At 43.4% G+C, this 18,691-nt stretch overlaps 1 protein-coding gene across 1 annotated transcript; it reads right to left on the bottom strand.

Annotated features, from left to right (window-relative positions):
* Positions 1-3,218: 3,218 nt before the first annotated feature.
* On the bottom strand, positions 3,219-7,208 carry hoxc13a (homeobox C13a). Its single transcript, XM_049755011.2, has 2 exons — positions 6,134-7,208; positions 3,219-3,853 (listed from the first exon to the last, which is right to left on the bottom strand). Exons 1-2 carry the CDS (start codon positions 6,816-6,818, stop codon positions 3,597-3,599), a joined length of 942 nt encoding a protein of 313 aa, XP_049610968.1. The 5' UTR covers positions 6,819-7,208; the 3' UTR covers positions 3,219-3,596.
* Between the last annotated feature and the right edge of the window lie 11,483 nt (positions 7,209-18,691).

An 18,691-nucleotide genomic window follows, 5' to 3' on the forward strand; every position in this document is an offset into this window, starting at 1 on the left:
GTATATATATATATATATATATATATATATATATATATATATATATATATGCATGGTTTTTTTCAGATACATATACATATTTATATTTATTATATATTATATATTTCAAACACTCATACATACATACACATATACACATATATATATATACACATATATATATATATATATATATATATATACACATATATATATATATATATATATATATATATATATATATATATATGCATGTTTTTTTTCAGATACATATACATATTTATTTATCTTTCAAACTTGGTAGATAGATTCATCTCCCCAATGGCAATTTGAGTACTATATGCTTATGTTTGATGGAGATATTTTACAATGTCACATAAGACGCAGCAGCTTCCAAAATAAACATTTACAATGAAATATATATATGTATATATATATATATATATATATACATATATATATATATATATGAATGTGTGTGTGTGTGGCGCTTACTATTGGCAGTTGGAGTTGTTTAAAAGATATTTGATGAAGACATTTTATAATGTCACAAGACGGTGCAGCTAGCTTCTAAAACAAACAATCTCGCCATGTTAGTTTGAGTTAGGTGGGGTAATTGCTTATGCGAAAATATTTGCAGATATATCATTTTACACATATGTACACGTTATTATTTAAATAGTATAATTCAAACAGAATTCATTGCGGCACGAGGTGACGTTACGAGCACGCAGTACACTTAAGCAAAACAAATGGCAAAAGTAACATGGACAGGAGCAGCCGATACCTCACAGGTGCTTTGACTTTTGCAGCCTAACTGTGCAAAGTTGTCGGCACGCTCGTGAGCTGGATCAAAACGCGTCGGTTTCAAAACAGGAGCAAAAAGGCCAGCTACCTTACCTTGGACGCTTCACCCGAGCACGACGGACTCTTCTTCGCTCCTCCTGCCGTGCAGTAGTTGAAGCTGCCCTGCGTCCAAGCTGCGCCGCGCTACGCTGCATCGCGTGCCTACAGCTCGCTGCCGAGCGAGCAACGACAAGCACTTATTGCGGGCCTTCTGTCTAAAGAGCAAAAAGACAAAAGAGCAGAGACCAAATGTTAATGCGAGGCCCCGAGAGACGGTCAGAAATGCGGTCAGAGCATTTCGGCCGACTTCCCCTTTTTTATGTATTTATGGCGTGTCATTAAGCTCGTCTGTCTAGACGGGGAAATAACACCTTGTTTGCCCACAAACAAACCGCCTGCATCAGTGTCCAGCCCCCTATTTATTATGCACAACCTGCCGCCTGCATGTCAAGGTCAAAGTGACTGCATAGTCATGGTCAAGGCTAACATCAGGCGAGTCGAGCACAACTTTTTGCACAACAACTTGGGAAGTGTAGCGCGGCGAATAAAGACCGCTTACATTGCAATCAGCAAGCCGAAAATATCCATGGGCGCTCGCAAACTAAGAATCAAACAAAAAAGAATGGAGCGCAGGCAACAAATGGCCAAGCAGATTGCAACTTGACAGCTGATTTTATTTTTCAACATTTCTCCCGTCAAATAAATCCGGGCAGGAAAGTAGTCATCGTGTCAAACACGTATCGATTATTGAGAGTAATAAAAGTGCAAATGAAAAAGCTGGCTAAAATCAACTCATCTGAACTTGAGTTGCCGCGGTGAAACGCAAACTTTCAACTTTTCAAGACTCAAAAGTTTACATTGGACAAGGGCGCACCGCATGCACGGGAGGTGGTTGGGGCTCTACTACTAAAAACACGCAAGGCAGTTGAGCCAGATTTTTTTTTTCCTGACCGACTATATACTCATTCCATATCGTGTGTTTGGCAAATAAATAATTAAATGGACAGCTATAGCAACTTTTAAGCCTTTAAAGGGAGTTGAAAACAAAACTCGAGTGAAGCCTCATCATTCAACGCAAGCCTCACCTGCGTGTATTTCCCGAAATCCTCCTCTTGAACTAAACCAAAAGGGGAATTATGTTACGAGGTGCACATGGTGTGTAAAAAAATATTTTGCTATTCAAAGTACGTGGCAAACTTCTTAAGGTGCTTAATCTGTAGCGTGCCTACACGACGAATAAACTTTGCGCACGAATTTGCTCACTCAATAAAAACATTTAATTGTATACTCCCACAGCTTTGATTTCACTTTTAGAAATGATTTTAATTTTAAACACAAACAAAGAGCACGTGACAAACTGCAAAAAAATAAGACATAGCTAAAAATAATAAGAACACAATTCGCTATATACTATATATGCGGAAGTGATTTGTTTTTCTTGCGGCTGCGCATATTTGTCAAGTGTTAAATCTGGGCAAATATTCAACTAACATGAAAATATTAACAAATACATTTTAAGTGCGTCATAACCATAACGTATATTTAAATAAAAAATAAATATTTAAAAAACTGTGCACAGAGCAAATCAACGCAAACGAATTCGTTTTTCCACACGACAGGAGGCCTTTGTGCGGATGTGCAACAACAAATCGGCCCGACTGGAAAATGACCATCCGTCGGCCTCTTAGCAAAGCGCAACAACAACTAGAAGAAGTCGATGTGACGCCACGATGCCTCTTACCGGTTGCGATTCATCGGGCAGGCTCCGAACTGCACATCCGCTCCCTTCTGCTGCATGGCGCCCACGCACACAGACACACACACATGCTGCGAGTGAGAGTGCCAGTCTGCCAGTGGCTGAGCGATTGGAAGACTTGACCATTTTCATGATCATTTATTGATGAAAACCGACCGGCATATATAGTGCAGCAAAAGTTACAAGCTTGGCACGAAACAAATAAAAGGCGCGTGCATCCGTGTGTAGTACTCACTGACTTTAATGCTTTACAATCATTGCAGATGCGTGACACAATTCTCCTTGGACCAAAAATAAAAATTAACCCAAAAAAAAAAAAAAAAGAGGAGAACATACTCTTATACTCGAGTTTACACATGGGCCATAATATGAATTTAAATAATAAAAAGGCATTGCACTACACAGGGAAACAATATCGCAGCGCTTAGAAGAACATACGAAGAGGATCATCGCTTTTCAATTCAGCGGGAATTAGAAAAGAACGCGTGTCACCCAAAGTACACCGCTTTTCTTTTCTGAACTTTTTTTTTTTATGTCGTTGAGGATGTTCGAGTCTTTTGGGTGAAACCTGACATTCAGTCACAAACATTCCTGTTTGTGGGGCGACATATATAAAAAAAATAATAATAAACAACAACGACCAAAACAAAAAAAAACAAAGTAAGCCACCATCAGTCATGTTTTTTGCGGTCCTTTTCTGATTTGGTTTGGAGAGAAAAGGAAACAAGAAAATAATAATAATAACAATAATAATAATAATCATTAAAATGAATCACGCAATATCATGACTTTAGATATCGTTTTAAATATTATATATTTATATATGTACAGTCATATAAAACAAATATGGAGTCCGTGTTCCGCATTTTCACAGTTTTGAGAGACTTGCTCGGCTCTCAAATGAAATCGGTCGGGCGGGCCGTGCGTTGGTTTGACGGAGATGCAAGTTCAATTAAAAGCAGCCGAGATGATGGTTGCTCTCGACCTTCTTTCCGGCGAGGGAACCGCGAGCTCGTCAAGTGGCGTGCAGGTGATTGCTCTTGGATTTGCTGACAAATTTCTTCTCCTTGACCCGCCGGTTCTGGAACCAGATGGTGACTTGGCGCTCCGAAAGGTTGGTGGCGGCCGAGATGCGTCTCCTCTTGTCTTTGGTAATGAACTTGCTAGCCGCGTACTCCTTCTCCAGCTCCTTCAGCTGCACCTTGGTGTAAGGCACGCGCTTCTTGCGCCCGCGCCGGTAACTGCTCACCTCGGGCGGCAACGGCACCACATCTACGCAAAAATGAGACGAGGACAAGGTCAAACGCGCATTCATAAAGACGCGCAAATGTCACCTGCATGCCAGATTGCCGGTGGCCACCCTGCCCGCGCCGACGGCGACAATGTTTACGCGCAGCGAGCCGCTTACGCGCCTATAAAAGGCGTTGACGCTGCATGCAACGCGGCCGAATGAAAAAAACACCGCACACAATATCTATCTATCTATCTATCTATCTATCTATCTATCTATCTATCTATCTATCTATCTATCTATCTATCTATCTATCTATCTATCTATCTATCTATCTATCTATCTATCTATCTATCTATCTATCTATCTATCTATCTATCTATCTATCTATCTATCTATCTATCTAGCTATCTATCTATCTATCTATCTATCTATCTATCTATCTATCTATCTATCTATGCATCCTTCGTGAGTGTATGACGTAATCATTGCGTGTCTGCAAGTGTGTGTTTATGTAGATGAGCACACTGTGGGTATAGGAATGTTTTTTGCTGCAGAAATAGCGGCTGCATTTCAATGAATTTCATTGAAATCAAATATGGGAGCCCACCACAAATACGTGAGTGTGCATGGGCAGTGTCTCATGTCGAGCTTCAGTGTGAAGCATCACACAACTTGACCATCACGTGTTACATTCCAGTCTTTGCTAACTTTTAATTTTCTTTTTACCCTTTTGTTCATACAGTTAGAATTTCTCAACAAAAAAAAAAAGTCGGTTAGGCATAAAATGTGTGTGTGCGCGCGCGTGCATGGAAGGGTTGTTGAGGCTTATTTTTGTCTCAGCTGAAAATAAGATGTTTGAATCATCTGTAAGTATCTATCCATCGTTCATATAGGCGGTGCAATTCCGCCTATGCTGCACGTCAATATGGAACCTGCTGAGCTAAACCATAAAGCAGTGGCATGTGATTTGCGCACAGAGGTGTCCCAAGGAATTGTGGGTAATCGTGTCAAGCCCAAACAATAGTGGTGGAGGCAGGAAGAGCCTTGACGGCAACACTGCATTGACGTTGCAGGGGCCATTTGTGAGAATGCAAAAGTCGCTTTAGTGCTCCACACTCAAGCATGAATGTTAAAATCCACCCAAGTGGGGCAAATAAATAAAAATAATAATAATAAAAAAATATATAAGTTGAGAAATAAGAAAGAAAAGATGATTTGGCCGAAATTGTTGTAAAACGGTATGCGTTTGGTGCTGCGTAATATTGTCGCTACAGATGGTGGGCAACGACTGAGCTGATCTTCTGAGGTGCCTGCAAGGCTGCCATGGCAAATAGTCTTCAAACAACACAGTCCATGTAGTGCATGCCTGGAGTAGGGCGTGTGTGTAGTTTTTTTTTTCCCTTTTTGTGCCTCTTTTTCCATAATGCTACATGCATAGCAAGTTGTGTTCAGGTGGAGGAGTCTCCACATGAAAAAGCAACACAGTAAACACCTTGGAGGAGAGCTTAGAGGCTGTGTAAGTGAATTTAACACAGGGCAAAATCATGCTTTAAAATAAGACAAGGTTTCCAGGGAGCAATTTTTGTGCGTAACGCGATACTGAAGCTTGTGCATAGTTGTGTGTGTGCGCGCGTGTGTGTGCGCGCGCGCGTGGGTGTGTGTGCGTGACACAAGTGGGTCCTGATATATGCAAGACATCACACAGGGCGTTGAGGTTTATTGGCAGAGTCCAAACAAGCTAAGTGACTATCTTGTCATAAAGGGGGCAAAGGTTTGCCCTGCTCTGGCTTCTCCTGCGTGACTGAAACTCAACTTGTGCATGTTCATCCATCACAGGACCTGAAGAAGCTCGCTTTCTGCACTTCAGGCCATGAAGTGCAGTGTAACTCTTGGTTTTTTTTGTGTTTTTTTCCACCTTCTCATTTTCTGAGGGCCCGTGTGGGGTTTGCTGCTTGTCAAGTTGAAGGGCATGGCAGCCTTAAAATAGCAAAGTCCACCTCGCAAGAACAAAATAAAGACCGAGGGACGCGTGTGTTTGTCGAGCACGTTCGGGGCACCCCCACAGTGTGTTTTGCCGAATTTGCCAGTGGAGCGCAGTCGCGTGTAAGACGAACGCAAAGAAAAATATCCGAGCGTAAACAACGTGGCCGGCTGCAGGTTTCTAATAGCCGCGAGGACTTTGTCTGTCGCACAGAAAAACGGGGGAAGATGCATGCACGGCACCGAGGGGGGGTGGGGGGGGAGAGAAAAGAAAAGGAACGGAGAGAAAAGGAGGGGGGAGAAAAGGGAAAAAAGAAAGGTCATGCACCGTGATTTACCTGGGAAGGGTGACTTCCATAGATGAGCCGACTGCGTCTGGTCCTTGGAGCAGTACACCTGCCCATCCCAGCCGTTGGAGAGAGCCCAGTGCTGGTAGCCCTCCACGGGAATGAGCGCGTCGTGTCGCGGCTCGGGATGGCCGCTGATGCCGGGCACCACCGACACGTCCAGATAGCCCGGCACGGCCTGGTAGGAGCCGGCGAAGCTGGGGTAGAAGGCAAACTCTTTGGGCCGGCTCGAGAGCTCGTCGCTGGGCAGCGCCGTGCTGGGCTCGGCGTATTTGTCCGCGGGGTGGTACGAGCACGGCTTCTGCTGCAAGTTGACGTTGTGCGCGTGGGACAGCCGGCAGCCGTAGTAGGGGCCCCCGAACGGGTAGCCGTAGCCGAGCGAGGCGCCCGACGTAGACTGTGGGGCGGGACACTGGCGAGCGGCGTCCGGCGAGGAGATATCCGAGTAGACGGAGCCCTGGTGTGGGTGGTGGTGGTGGTGGCCGCCGCCGATGGTGCCGGAGTGGCGTCCCAGGGCGGGGTGCGACATCAGGTCCCTGCAGTGGGTCGCGGGGCAATTGCCGCTCAGTGCCTCCATTGTTTGGCTCTTATTCGGCCCGCTTTCATTCGGACTCTTATCATACACGTACATCAAGGTGTCCGCCCAGCGTGGATGCACAAGCAGCGAAGTCGTCATATCAGGGGCTGCCGATGCTTTTTAAAAGTCGACTTCTCCAAGACGGACACCTCATTTCCAACTACATTTTTACACCCGGCGCATGCGCACACGGGTGCCCCTCGCGCGTCCACTTCATTAAGGATGTGGCACGTGATACGCTAACAGGTCCTGAGCTCCGCGCACACAGCCACAGTCGATCCAGCGAGCCAGCCAGCCAGCGAGCCCTTTAAAGAGAGCCACTGGCTCGCATGTCAGCGCTTCTCCTGCTTGCCACGCCGCGCTGCCATTGGCTCCCGGCGGCCAGCCTCACTCCCTTAAAGGGAAGTTCGCGCACTGGGGCGATAGAGGCAAATGAAAACAATCTGTGCTTTTTAGCCGGCTTCCAAGCGCCACCAAAGGCCACAAGAGGAAAAAAAGCAGCAAACGCAACACAGCTAGTTGCTATACTCACGTCTACCGTGATTTTTATTCTCTTCCCCACCACCTGCCTTACGCCTCCATGCAAGTGCCTTTTCCCAACTGTTGCTTTCAGTAAAGAAAATTACAAGGATCCATCTTGCTACGTTTAAACACGCGCGCGACTCACACTCGATCATGTCGTCTTCCCAAAGCCCGAACCACACGCCCGTTACATGCCGCCGCAGCAAAATAAATAGCTATATGGGTCACACATTGAGCATTCCGAAGCTGTTCCCTCGCGGAGGTGCCTAACAGGGCACTTACCTGTTGAATTGAAAAAGGCGTCCGGGCCAGGGACCCGTTCATCCCCGTACAAATCTTGGAAAAGTCTTTCAAGATGCGCAACTCGAGCTACTTTTCATTCAAAAGGGCTCTATAGGCAAACACACCCATTAGAAAAATCAAAACATTAAAGTGCATACATGCGTACAATAAATCACCCAAGAAAATATTGTTAACGCAATTATTGCTAATATTATTATCAGAATTTTACGTCTCAACATTCTCGAGTGTCTCCCAACTACATTAAGAACCCCTCAAAAAAATATTCAATATAAAGACACCAGAATGGCAAAATAGCAAAAACAATCAAACAAACCAACAGCAACAAAAAAACTACATTATTAACGATTCTTAGAGAAATAGTCCTGTGTGTGGTGCAGCTAAATGCCTCTTAGCCAAGTTTTTCTATGTTCTACAGGTAAATGGCACCCACAGTGTTTATATATGTGCACATATATACTATACAATACATATAACAGTGTTATATATATGTATATATATGTGTATATGTGTGTATATCAAAATATATATATATAAACATATTTATAAATATATATATAAATGCATATAATATATATATAACAGTGTTTATATGTTTGAAAAATGTGGGTATATATATATATATACTAAACTAAATATAACAGTATTTATATATACACATATAGGTATGTGAAATGCGCTATACATAAAGTTGTACTAAATAAATACACACAATGCAATTCAATATAAAATGTATAATATATAATATATATTTGTATTTATAATATATATATAATATATATACATATATACGCGCACGCACGCACACACACACACAGACGTACGCACACATACACACATACACACACACACACACGCGTGTGCCCTGAGTGTGCCTTTCCACAGGTCGAAAAGAGACATTTAAAGGAGACGATTAGACGACTTTTGTTTGTGTGCGGGATCTTTTGGGGACGGTCTGCATTTTGACTGCAGTAATATTCAAGCGCATGAGGCTGCAGTGAGAAGCGTGACAACAGTGTCTGCCGACGCTTCAGGCCCTCTGACAAATAAGAACAAGGAAAGGACTGTGTCTTTAATTAGACGCCATGCTGAAAACGCACAAGTTATTTGACAAGATACTTTTATGCTTCATTCCGCTGCCGTGCACACAGCAGTCAAGCTAGAAAATGCGCCCCTGATGCCATGTCAGTGTTTTGCTTTGGAAAGATTTGCGCGTTCATATCGAGCTGCATTTTTAGAGGTAAAACTGCATAGTCGAGGGCAGAGTCTGGTCTGCATCAAGAGGACTTTTTTTTCTAGTGCCCGTAGCTGACAACTAACAAACATACAAGCCATGAAGCAGCGGAAGCGGTAAAGAGCGTCTTTGCATGGTTGATCAACAATTTTTTTTCCTGAGTTGTCCTGGGAAATGTACGTGGCCGCCGTGTGCGCGTGCACGCCACTAAGGAAGCAGAGCCCCTCTGTCCTTTTGAGGAGAGGGACTAAAGCTCTTTTGTCTTAAGAAAAAAAAAACACAAGCACGAAGGGTGCATAGGCGGCAGCTGCACGGAAGTCCAAGGTCAAGGTAAAAAACGCAGACAAACAGGGTCGTAATCGGAGTCTAGACGGACAAGAATGAACTTCACACTCTGCAAACGAGTTGCTCTTTACAGGCGCTTTCTGTTTGAAGGAAAGCAACTGCACGTGATTCTGTCTTGATCAGCAAAAGCGGAAAAAGCGGAAAAAACGGAAAAAGCCACTGCAAGTGCCGCCGCCGCAGGCGCAGCTCGATCATGGAAAGTTCGGCCACGCAAACTCCAGCCTGAGTGAGGGGCTTCTCGTTTTAGCTGCAGGACGCTTTCCGATTTGGACAATTACACATTACGATCATAGTGGGTTGGCAAATCATAACGCTCAAGGGTAGAAAGAATATATATTTACATATATTTTAAAAAAGAGCACATTAATGAGTTAGTACATCAAATATTGACAGTATTCTTAACGTTGTCCTTGCTCGGCACTTCAAACTAATTGTTTGTGTCAATATTAAAGTTATTCTAATTTTTTTGTAGGTCAAATCTAAAATGCCTAAAGCTAATCATGAAATAGCAACAAGTAATCGTGAATAATGTTTACAAGGCTTTCGGTAAGATAAATAATTAATATATTTAACCACAGACTTAAAAATCTGTTTTTACGACGCCGATAATTTTGCATTGACGTCCCGCAACAAAAACACTTCAAGATGAACTTAAATTATTTTCCAATTTGTAGAGAAGTTTACCCAAAGTTGTACTATTGATTTAATTTGGATTCTTTGAAGCTTCAATAAAGTTGGGACGTTTTGTCGTTATTGCAATTCGTCACTGGGCAACAATTCCGATCTTATCACAACACTATTTAGTCCGCTGCAAGAAATATTGATATTATTCTCTGCGCGTGTGAATGAAAAAATAAACGTTGAACGCAAGCATGGAGTGAGCAAAGCAAAATATTCTGCTCGCTTTTCATTTCTAAAGCAAATGTTCTTTTCATTAGGACAACAAGGAAGTGCGCAAGTTGTTAAGTGTTGCGGATAATATTTGGGAAGTCGGGCTGCGGAGCGAAGTGGCTTGCCAAAACATGTATGCATGCATTGCGTCATGTATACACGCGCCTTCCTTCCGTTCAGCCTCAAGTGGCAACTCGGACTCTAGTCTTATTGTCAAACAAACTTGATGCGTCCTTGCGGATCCGCACGTGGCGGCTGAGGTGGAGGTGCGTACATGCTCACATGCGCCGCTGTGTCTCGGGGAGGGGAGTGCCACTGTGCCCACTCTCGGGCGGGCGATCTGCCCTGCCTGACCAAGCCAAGCCAGGCCTATACCTGCAGCTTCCGCTATGCCGGAAAGTAAGATGGCGGCATGCGGAACACATTCAAGTCTAGCAAAATACTCCGCGCCAGGCTGCAACAAATTCCCCAAAGAGGAGGACTCGGTTCGAGTGGGGAACCGAGGTTGCATGTGCACGCATCCAACAGCAATCAGGTTTGGAGTGGCATCAGAACAGAGGCCGCCCCGCGCCAGCGTCAGGAAATGTGCGGGCGACTGTTAGTTTTGCCCTCAAGCGCGCAGGGCACTCAACTTCTCGATGCACTTTCAGGAAGAATGCTGTAAATGCACACACGGTGAAATGATTGCCGTCCGGTCTTGTCGTGAATGAACCATGCAACGAGCATAAATGCCTGCATGCAGTGACTAAATTCATTTTACTGGAATTCAAGGCGAGTGCGCAACCGGTAAGTCAGATCAGTGTGAGTCAGCATTGCTGGAGGGAAGATGTGCGTGTGTGTGTCGCTTTCCTCTCCTCACCTCACTGCACTGAATTCAACAAAAAAGTAAGTTGCTCGTCCTTTTGATCGGACACATTAGGCACATCTGCAATCGTTCGCCGTTCCAAAATGCGAGAGAGGAAACATTTCCAAACATCAGAACTTAAATCAGCACCATGCATGTAAGTTCCACATATTTATTGCCTGGCGCGTTCTGAATATTTTGGTGGACGTGGAAGTCATATGAGTTGCAATATTTGTGTTGTTATAACAAAAGGGTGATTTATGTCAAAATGAAGCCTTATTGTCTTGACGGGACCCCCACCCCACCCCAATCGCATTAACTTGTGCAGGTGTACCCTTAAAACTGCTGGTTTAAATTTTGGACCGACCCAGGAAGTTGAGTCAATTTCACCCAACATCCTGTTTTGTTTTGCAAAAAAAACAACCTAATTTGTTGGCTTGTTATGAACAAAAAATGGGCTGTTTTGTGCAAAATAATCCAGGAAGTGGGGTCAAAATGACCCCACGTCCTGGGTTGGTCTAATTTCTTAAATAAATTGAGTTGTATTTCACCCACTATTTTCAAGGGTCCAATATTGTGACGCAAAAGTGTGTGCGTGCGCGCGCATGTGTGTGTGCGTGAGTGCGTGTGTGTGTTTATACACACACACACTATATTTTTAAAGCGCAAGAGCGAGTGAAAATCTTTCCAAGCTGCTCTTTATCGTGGAATAAAAATATATCACCCCAAGTATAGCGTCCAATTTGGTTGCTTGGCACTTTTTGATTGCGTTCAAAATGACAAATGTTGGTAAAGCCAAAGGTATGGCATGTACAGAAATGCTAAAGTCGGTTAGAAATAAAAACGTAAATAAGGTCCACAGGACGTGTAAACATAAATTTAAAGCAAATAGTTAGTGCGTTTTTTTTAATTCGCCCCCCTCCCTCCCAACACGCATTGATTTTCAAATTCCTGTCACATTCCTCATCCCTTGCACAAGAATTTTCACACGCCACACCATAGTGCAAAGTGCCTCAACTAAAGCGCACATCCAAGTCACGCAAAGTTGGTAAAGACTCGCGTGAACATCAGCCCGAATATTCGTCAATAAATAAGGCCTCCCAGGCACCCATCGCAGTGGGTTAGCGCGCGTGATTGTGCGCGTGCAGGAAGAGGGTGGCACTGGCACATGCCAATCTCAGCAAAATATTTTTAGAGCTGGAAAAATATTTCAAACGGGCCACGCGTGTGCGGGTGTTTGTTTTTCATTCGAAATAAATGGGTTGGATGATTATGCGGCTTTTGTGTCGTGCAAGCGACGCTTTAGCGTCCGATTGCTCCAACTCCAGCCTGAGTGAGCTGCGACGGAGAGTGCGAGATGCCCACAGGTACAACATGTATACCGAAGGTGAAGGCGCAAACAATTTTAGGGATAATACTGGAAGAAATTGGACGTTATTAGAAATTGTATTTGAGAGAGCGCGCGCGTGTGTGTGTTAGCATAAACGGAAGACTGGACAGAAATATTTACACGTCCGCCCATACCATTTCTTCTGCAACTTTTTAAAATATTCAATGCGGCTGCGGCTTCAATTCGGTAAGACAGTCGATAGAGATTGCAAGTTGAGTGCTCCAAAAAGCGACACGCGCATTAGCATCATTTGAGGAGAGAAAAGGTTTCAAAATCATCATTCGCAAAGGTAGCAATTTCCTGGTTTGGTTTACCAGAAAGCAATTGACTTAAATGCATTTATTTAGTTTGCGTATCTTTGTCCACACACACACGCACACCTAAACACACGTTTAAGAAACAAATACGAAATACGTCTGGCCCACTTTCCGTTTGACAGCGCAGTGAGACAAACGTCGTGTTTGTTATTGCGGCTGCAGGAGTTTTCAGCACACTTTTGGAATATTTTGCCAGTGCATATTCCTCAGCTCAACTGCATTTTGCACAAGTTAAAAAGAGAAACACTATCAGGCCAATCAGCTCTTCTGCATCTGCATTTCGCAACGTCCTTGTATGGCCAATGTTGTGACGTCGCATTTGGGGTATGAGGAAGAAAGGAGAAGTCTTTTTTTCATCATCCCTATCATGAACTTGGAGAACACATGCAGTCACCCGAATTCGCCCATTTTGTGCACTAATAAATTGTGTCCGTTATTGATTTGAAGACGCGAGTAAGCTAAGATGTCCTATTTCTATTTCTTGAGCGAGACGTCAAGTTGCGTATGCGTGCAGTGCACCGCACCAGAGAGCATGTGAATGAATGACTAACATGGCGGCCGCATGCAGCGAGGTGCAGCAAATAAATCCTGCGGGGACGACGCGTCTCGTCGGAAGTCCAAGTTCAAGTTAAGAGAGGCGGCGGTGGCTCCTTGCGGACAAAAGACACACACGTTCGTCGTCAATCATCTCGGCTTGCCCTGAGTGCGTGCGTGCGTGCGCGTGCGTGCATGCGCGCCCCCAAACGGCTCAAGGCGCCCGCCTGAGTGACAAAAGGATCCCAATGCTTCGCTGTGACCAGTGAGCCTAAACTTGCATTGCCAGGCTTTCCATCCCCTACAGATATTTTCCAAATCTTTCCTTTTAATTTAAATTTCGCGACTGTGTGATAAGCATTTGATGTGGTCGCCCTTAAAAAGGATGCAGAGATTTAAAAAAACCAATTTGGGTTCAGATTAGACAACCGTTTTACACAAACAACACATTTCCTGACAAAACATTTATTTATCTATTTATTTATGCAAAACAACCCAAAGTTGGGTCAAAAATGGACCCAACTCCCTGGGTCGATGCATTTTTTTAAACCCGGCAGTAGTTTTAATGTTTGCACGTGTACACATCGCATGCGGACAACTCAGAGCTTTCTCAAAGATGAGGCGAAAAAGAAAAAAAAAACAAGCAACGCATTCACTGGTCACTAGATTAAGTACACACGCCTAATGTTGACGCAAAAACTGCATCAAAAGGAAGAAAAATGAGGTTTTGCCATTTTTGCGCACGGTATGGAGAACGTCATGGCCGAGATTTTTATTTCTGATGGGCAACCATGTGTGTGAGCGCAGGGCACCGTTCCAAATATGCTTGTCACTCCTTTAGCCTATACTTTCAAACAAAATACGGGCAATCAAACACTCAAATAAATATTTGGGTTGCATTAACAGCCCTCAAAACGTTACACCTTCCATCCAATACAGGCAGATTTTGGACATTTCCAAACAGGGCAAAATACACGTCCGTATCAAATATACAGAATACGACGAGAGCACGTAGAAAAATGAGCAACTTCACAGACGCCTCTTAAAAGCCTCCTTTGGATTGATCATGAGGCTTAATTTTTTGTTTATTTTGTTTCGAAATATCCCGAGGACACGTCACGGTCTAAGCTATTAGTTAGACGCTCCAAATAGACGCGCCATTTATGCGTCAAATCAACGCCAGGAAATAAGGAATAAAGGAATAAAGGAGAGAGAGAGAGAGAGAGAGAGAGAGAGAGAGAGAGAGAGAGAGAGAGAGAGAGAGAGAGAGAGAGAGAGAGAGAGAGAGAGAGAGAGAGAGAGAGAGAGAGAGAGAGAGAGAGAGAGAGAGAGAGAGAGAGAGAGAGAGAGAGAGGAAGGCCTGACTCGGCGAACCGAACCAAGAGCTAGCAAGCTAGCTTTGGGCCAGCTGGTTCGGCCAAGTGTGCCTTTTTTGTGCCTGCATGGCTGCTTGCGTGCGCTCATCAGGTGCGAATATGATCAAGCAGAATTTATTGAGTATGGACTCGATCATTAAGGGCGGAGTTATTCACATCTGGAGCGTTGCGCTGTTGAATTTTGGGCCTGACTGGGGACAGATGTTCATTTATTCGCCTTTAATTGACACGGGAGGACAAGGTGGAAATTGCTTGCGAATGTCATTTGACAGCAGGGCGCGCGCATATTGTGTCCAGCAAGCCTGGAATAAAATGACCCACTTGAGCATGCGGCAAAGTGGAAACACAACTCAACCCAAACAAGCAAACAATTTAATCTCTCCCTCAAGGTCACGTTTCCATTGGAAAATTTTACATTCATTGGAATGTGAGGAGAAGAAAGGCAAGCGAGGGCAAATCTCCTTTAACTGGGGAAATTCTTTTGGGCTGCCCGACTTCAAATAGTCTTTCACAACACGGCCGCGCGCACTTTAAAGTGACTTTTTATTTCCAGGCTAGCAAAGCAATACGTAAGTGTTCATTTGCGCCCAAAAAGGTGGACTTTTTCTAAAGTACATCCAGACCACACGCCAAGTGGAAATGTTAAACGAAGACGCATGAGATCCACGTTTCCATCCATGTGGCCTCCCTCGCGTTTGAGTGTCAAATGAGGCAGACGCAGAGGCAGACAAAACAATTAGTGCAGCCTCATTAGTGCGGCGGCGGCGGTGGCGGCGCAGTACGGTGCGCACACATCAGCAATATGGCCAAGATGAAGTTCAAGTTCAAAGTCAACATGCACGGATGTGCCCAGTCGGGTGCAGGGCATCGGCCGCCGCTCCAAATGGCCAATATAGCGCAAAGAGCAAAAGAAAACAACTCCGACGAACAGCAAATCTGTTCAATGTGGGATTTCTATCGATTCCACTTTGTGTGAAGCAAAAAATAAACACAACTGTTTACAAACCACGAAGAAAATAACCAAGAAGAAAAGTCCAAGAAAAACATATTGCATTGTTTAAACTTGCCAATGTCAACAGATGATGACTTCACAGCTCGGATATATAAATGCGCGTGTAAATATCAAGTTATTTCATAGCGGGATGTCATTCAAAGTTGCCCATGCTCGGTTAAGTGACATCTGGGTCGTTTTTGTGCTCCATTGGAGCAGCCAGGTAGCCTGCAACCTGCCTGCACGTCCGACACGTCCGCGCAAATTAAGCTTTTGTCCACGCCATGCCACGCTTCTGCCATTTACCTGCTCCCACTTGATTTCCCGACAACAAAAATAACTAACAAACAAAAAATAGTGCTGTTCGACTGGAAAGTTGTTATTCGTTCTCTATTTATTCGTTAACATTTCAAAAGTCGCATATAAACTACGCAAAGTGCTCCGCCGTTATTTTTATATGAACGAATTTGGTTTTTAACGTGTTGCTGTCTGCCGAATATCGAGACAAAAATATTTTTGACGGGATATTCTCCCCTGACTAATTGTAATTATATATTTTTTCAAATAAAGAAAATACAATCCGCTACAGTAGTAACGGACATATTCATCATAGCCGAACGATGCAGTAGAATGAAAGCTTTGTTTAGAGGGCAGGAAAAGCTGACTAAGTCCCGATCCAGGTCACAATTCATGAAGGACGCGTGGAAAAAAAAAAGTGCGCAGGACGTAGAAAGGCTCGCCGTGCAAACTCAAAAAGAGGAGCTGGACATGTAAGACATGTAAGACATTAAAAATAAATACCTTGAGCTGAAGAATATTATTTTTATTATTGTTATTATTAACATTATTATTATTATGACATTGTTTTTAGATGGGCCTTCTTTTATGATGCCCCTCTGACAATATTCTTGCAATTTATTGTCATTTAAACATCTTTTTCTTCGCTTATTCTTTCACCGACAATTTTTTTTTGGGGGGGGAGATTCTTCTGGCTGTCTGAGCAAAAAAAAAATTAAAATAAAAATGACGGCGCTTTGCACTCCTGAATCTGTATTTTGCACTTCACGAGTTTGTATTTTGCACTTCACTTCTGTTTTTTTTTTTTTTTTTTTTATAAAAATGACCCGCGATTGCGAAGAATAATATAAAGATACTATGAAGAAAAATAAATCCCCACAGCAGTTCCAAATTAAAGAATCACATTTGGGAAGGACGTCGAGAAAGGAAATATTATTAGATGCCGCACTTTAGGACACCTGCTTGATTCATTCCTTCTCCCTTTTTTTTATTTAACTTAACTTTTTTATTTTATTTATTTTACACACATTATTGTTTTTTTAAATATACTTGCATTACAATCCAAGAAAAAAATAGATTTGTGCAATATCGGACAGGTCCAATGTTTGTGGCGTGTGTGTGCCGACAAAAAAAAAAAAAAAAATACTTGCCCTCACAGTGTGTGTGACACACACGCACGCGCACACACGCACAAGCGAGAGAAGCAAAGCTGATTTAATTATTTAATTATTTTGTAAATTAGCGCGACTGCAGCGCACGTTGCTCTTGTTGATTCAAGGAATGCACAAAGAAGCCCTGTTAAGATTTTGGACGTCTTGACTGTACACATTTTGGGTTGCTCCAATCCCTTGTGCAAAATTGTTTATTAAGTCGATTTCATATTTTGGTATGCGAGTGTGTGTGTGTGTGCGTGTGTGCGTGCTGCTGCTGCAAGTTTGTCACTTCTTGCTTGTGCTGCCAGACTCCAATTCTCGGCCTTGACTTTGACTTTGGAATGTCCTTGAGCAAACCTCCTTGAAAGTGTGCGTTCTCCTTATTTGAAAGGGTTGCAATTTGAAAGAAGACGTGTGCTCAAATGAATGATTACGAAATTCAGTGTGTTGCTGATGAATAATTTAACAAGAAAGAAATGAATATCAATACGCACTATTTAGTCTGCACTTTTTTGCATTATGAAATATTCACTTTTAGAATAGGATTTTTTTTTTTCCATGATGCTCATTGACAGTTTTTCACTCAGCTCTTCAAACAAACTTGCTACTGTATGACAAATTATTTGTCTTTGCTCAACACACAATTAAATATGCGGCTTCTAAACTTACAGTTTTCCAAATTGCTGTAACGTATAGCCAATATTTGCATTTAGCCCATAGCAAATACATTTACGAACGTAAAACTGTAAGCACGGGTTCATTAGGTTCAAAGATGCAAGAAAAATTGTTTTCAATTCAATATTTGTACAATATTTGTACAAAATCACCTTGAGGAAAGACAGGAGCGGTTTTGCTGCGAGCTGCCACTATGCAAATGTTAGCTCATAATTGAAAATATTCAGGCGCCCTAACACACACGCACACACACACACAAAAGTAACAAGACAAGTCATTAAAAAGTCAAGTAAACATGGTAGCAAAGAGAGGTGCACGCCAAATTGGCTGAAAAGCAGCATGGCGGCATTGTGACGAGCGGCGGCAGCGGCGATATAGCGCAGCCGTAGGAAGTAAGCTCGCAGACGCTACGTAACGACAGCAAACAGACTGGAATGAGCCCCGAGGCAAGTTGGCAAGAGGAAGATCAGGATTTTGCTCGCTGGGGGCCGACCACGACGTTACTGGCACATAGCGCTAATGTTTTGTTTGCTAGCAAATAGCGCTGTAGCATGGGGTCAAGGTCAAACCAGATTTGGAACCTTTGTACCATTATTAGCGGGAAATACGCATCGTTTGAATCGCTAACAAACCTCAGCGCACATTTCAAAAGCGAGAAGATGGCGACGCGAATCATTCCGCCGATACAATGGAAGCTAATTTATAAGGTGTGTACTCTCACCAATGCTTATTAGTCATGCTAGCGCGTTGTTTACAACATAACACACGCCACCTTCTGTCCTGCGATTAAGAGATGTCACGCAAGGGAATTTTGCTTTAGCCTAGCCACAGTTTAACGGCGCGGAGATGAAGATGATGTATGCTAACGCCGTGGCACTCCTTGTCCACGCCAGCCGCGTCGCCCGACTTAGCCCCGCTTGTGCCGCTGACAAATAAAGTCACTGACTCGAATGTCATTTGAAGAAACTTGCCAGATTGACAACATCCATGCGTGATCAAAAGGAAGCACGCAGTTCAATCAATGACCTCACGGCCGTGCCATCATTGAAACATTTTTTACGCCGACCTGGAAGGAAAGCGCCGGAGCGTATATCACGGGAAG

The sequence above is a fragment of the Syngnathus scovelli genome, chromosome 2 (assembly GCF_024217435.2).
Source record: "Syngnathus scovelli strain Florida chromosome 2, RoL_Ssco_1.2, whole genome shotgun sequence".
Classification (NCBI taxonomy): Eukaryota; Metazoa; Chordata; class Actinopteri; order Syngnathiformes; family Syngnathidae; genus Syngnathus; species Syngnathus scovelli.

What these genes read in the sequence shown, in the direction of transcription:
- hoxc13a (XM_049755011.2), bottom strand. Translation starts at nt 6,818, where the DNA reads ATGACGACTTCGCTGCTTGTGCATCCACGCTGGGCGGACACCTTGATG. An exon ending in ATGGAAGTCACCCTTCCCAG is followed by an intron (nt 3,854 to 6,133) that starts GTAAATCACGGT and finishes ATTTTTGCGTAG; the next exon opens with ATGTGGTGCCGTTGCCGCCC.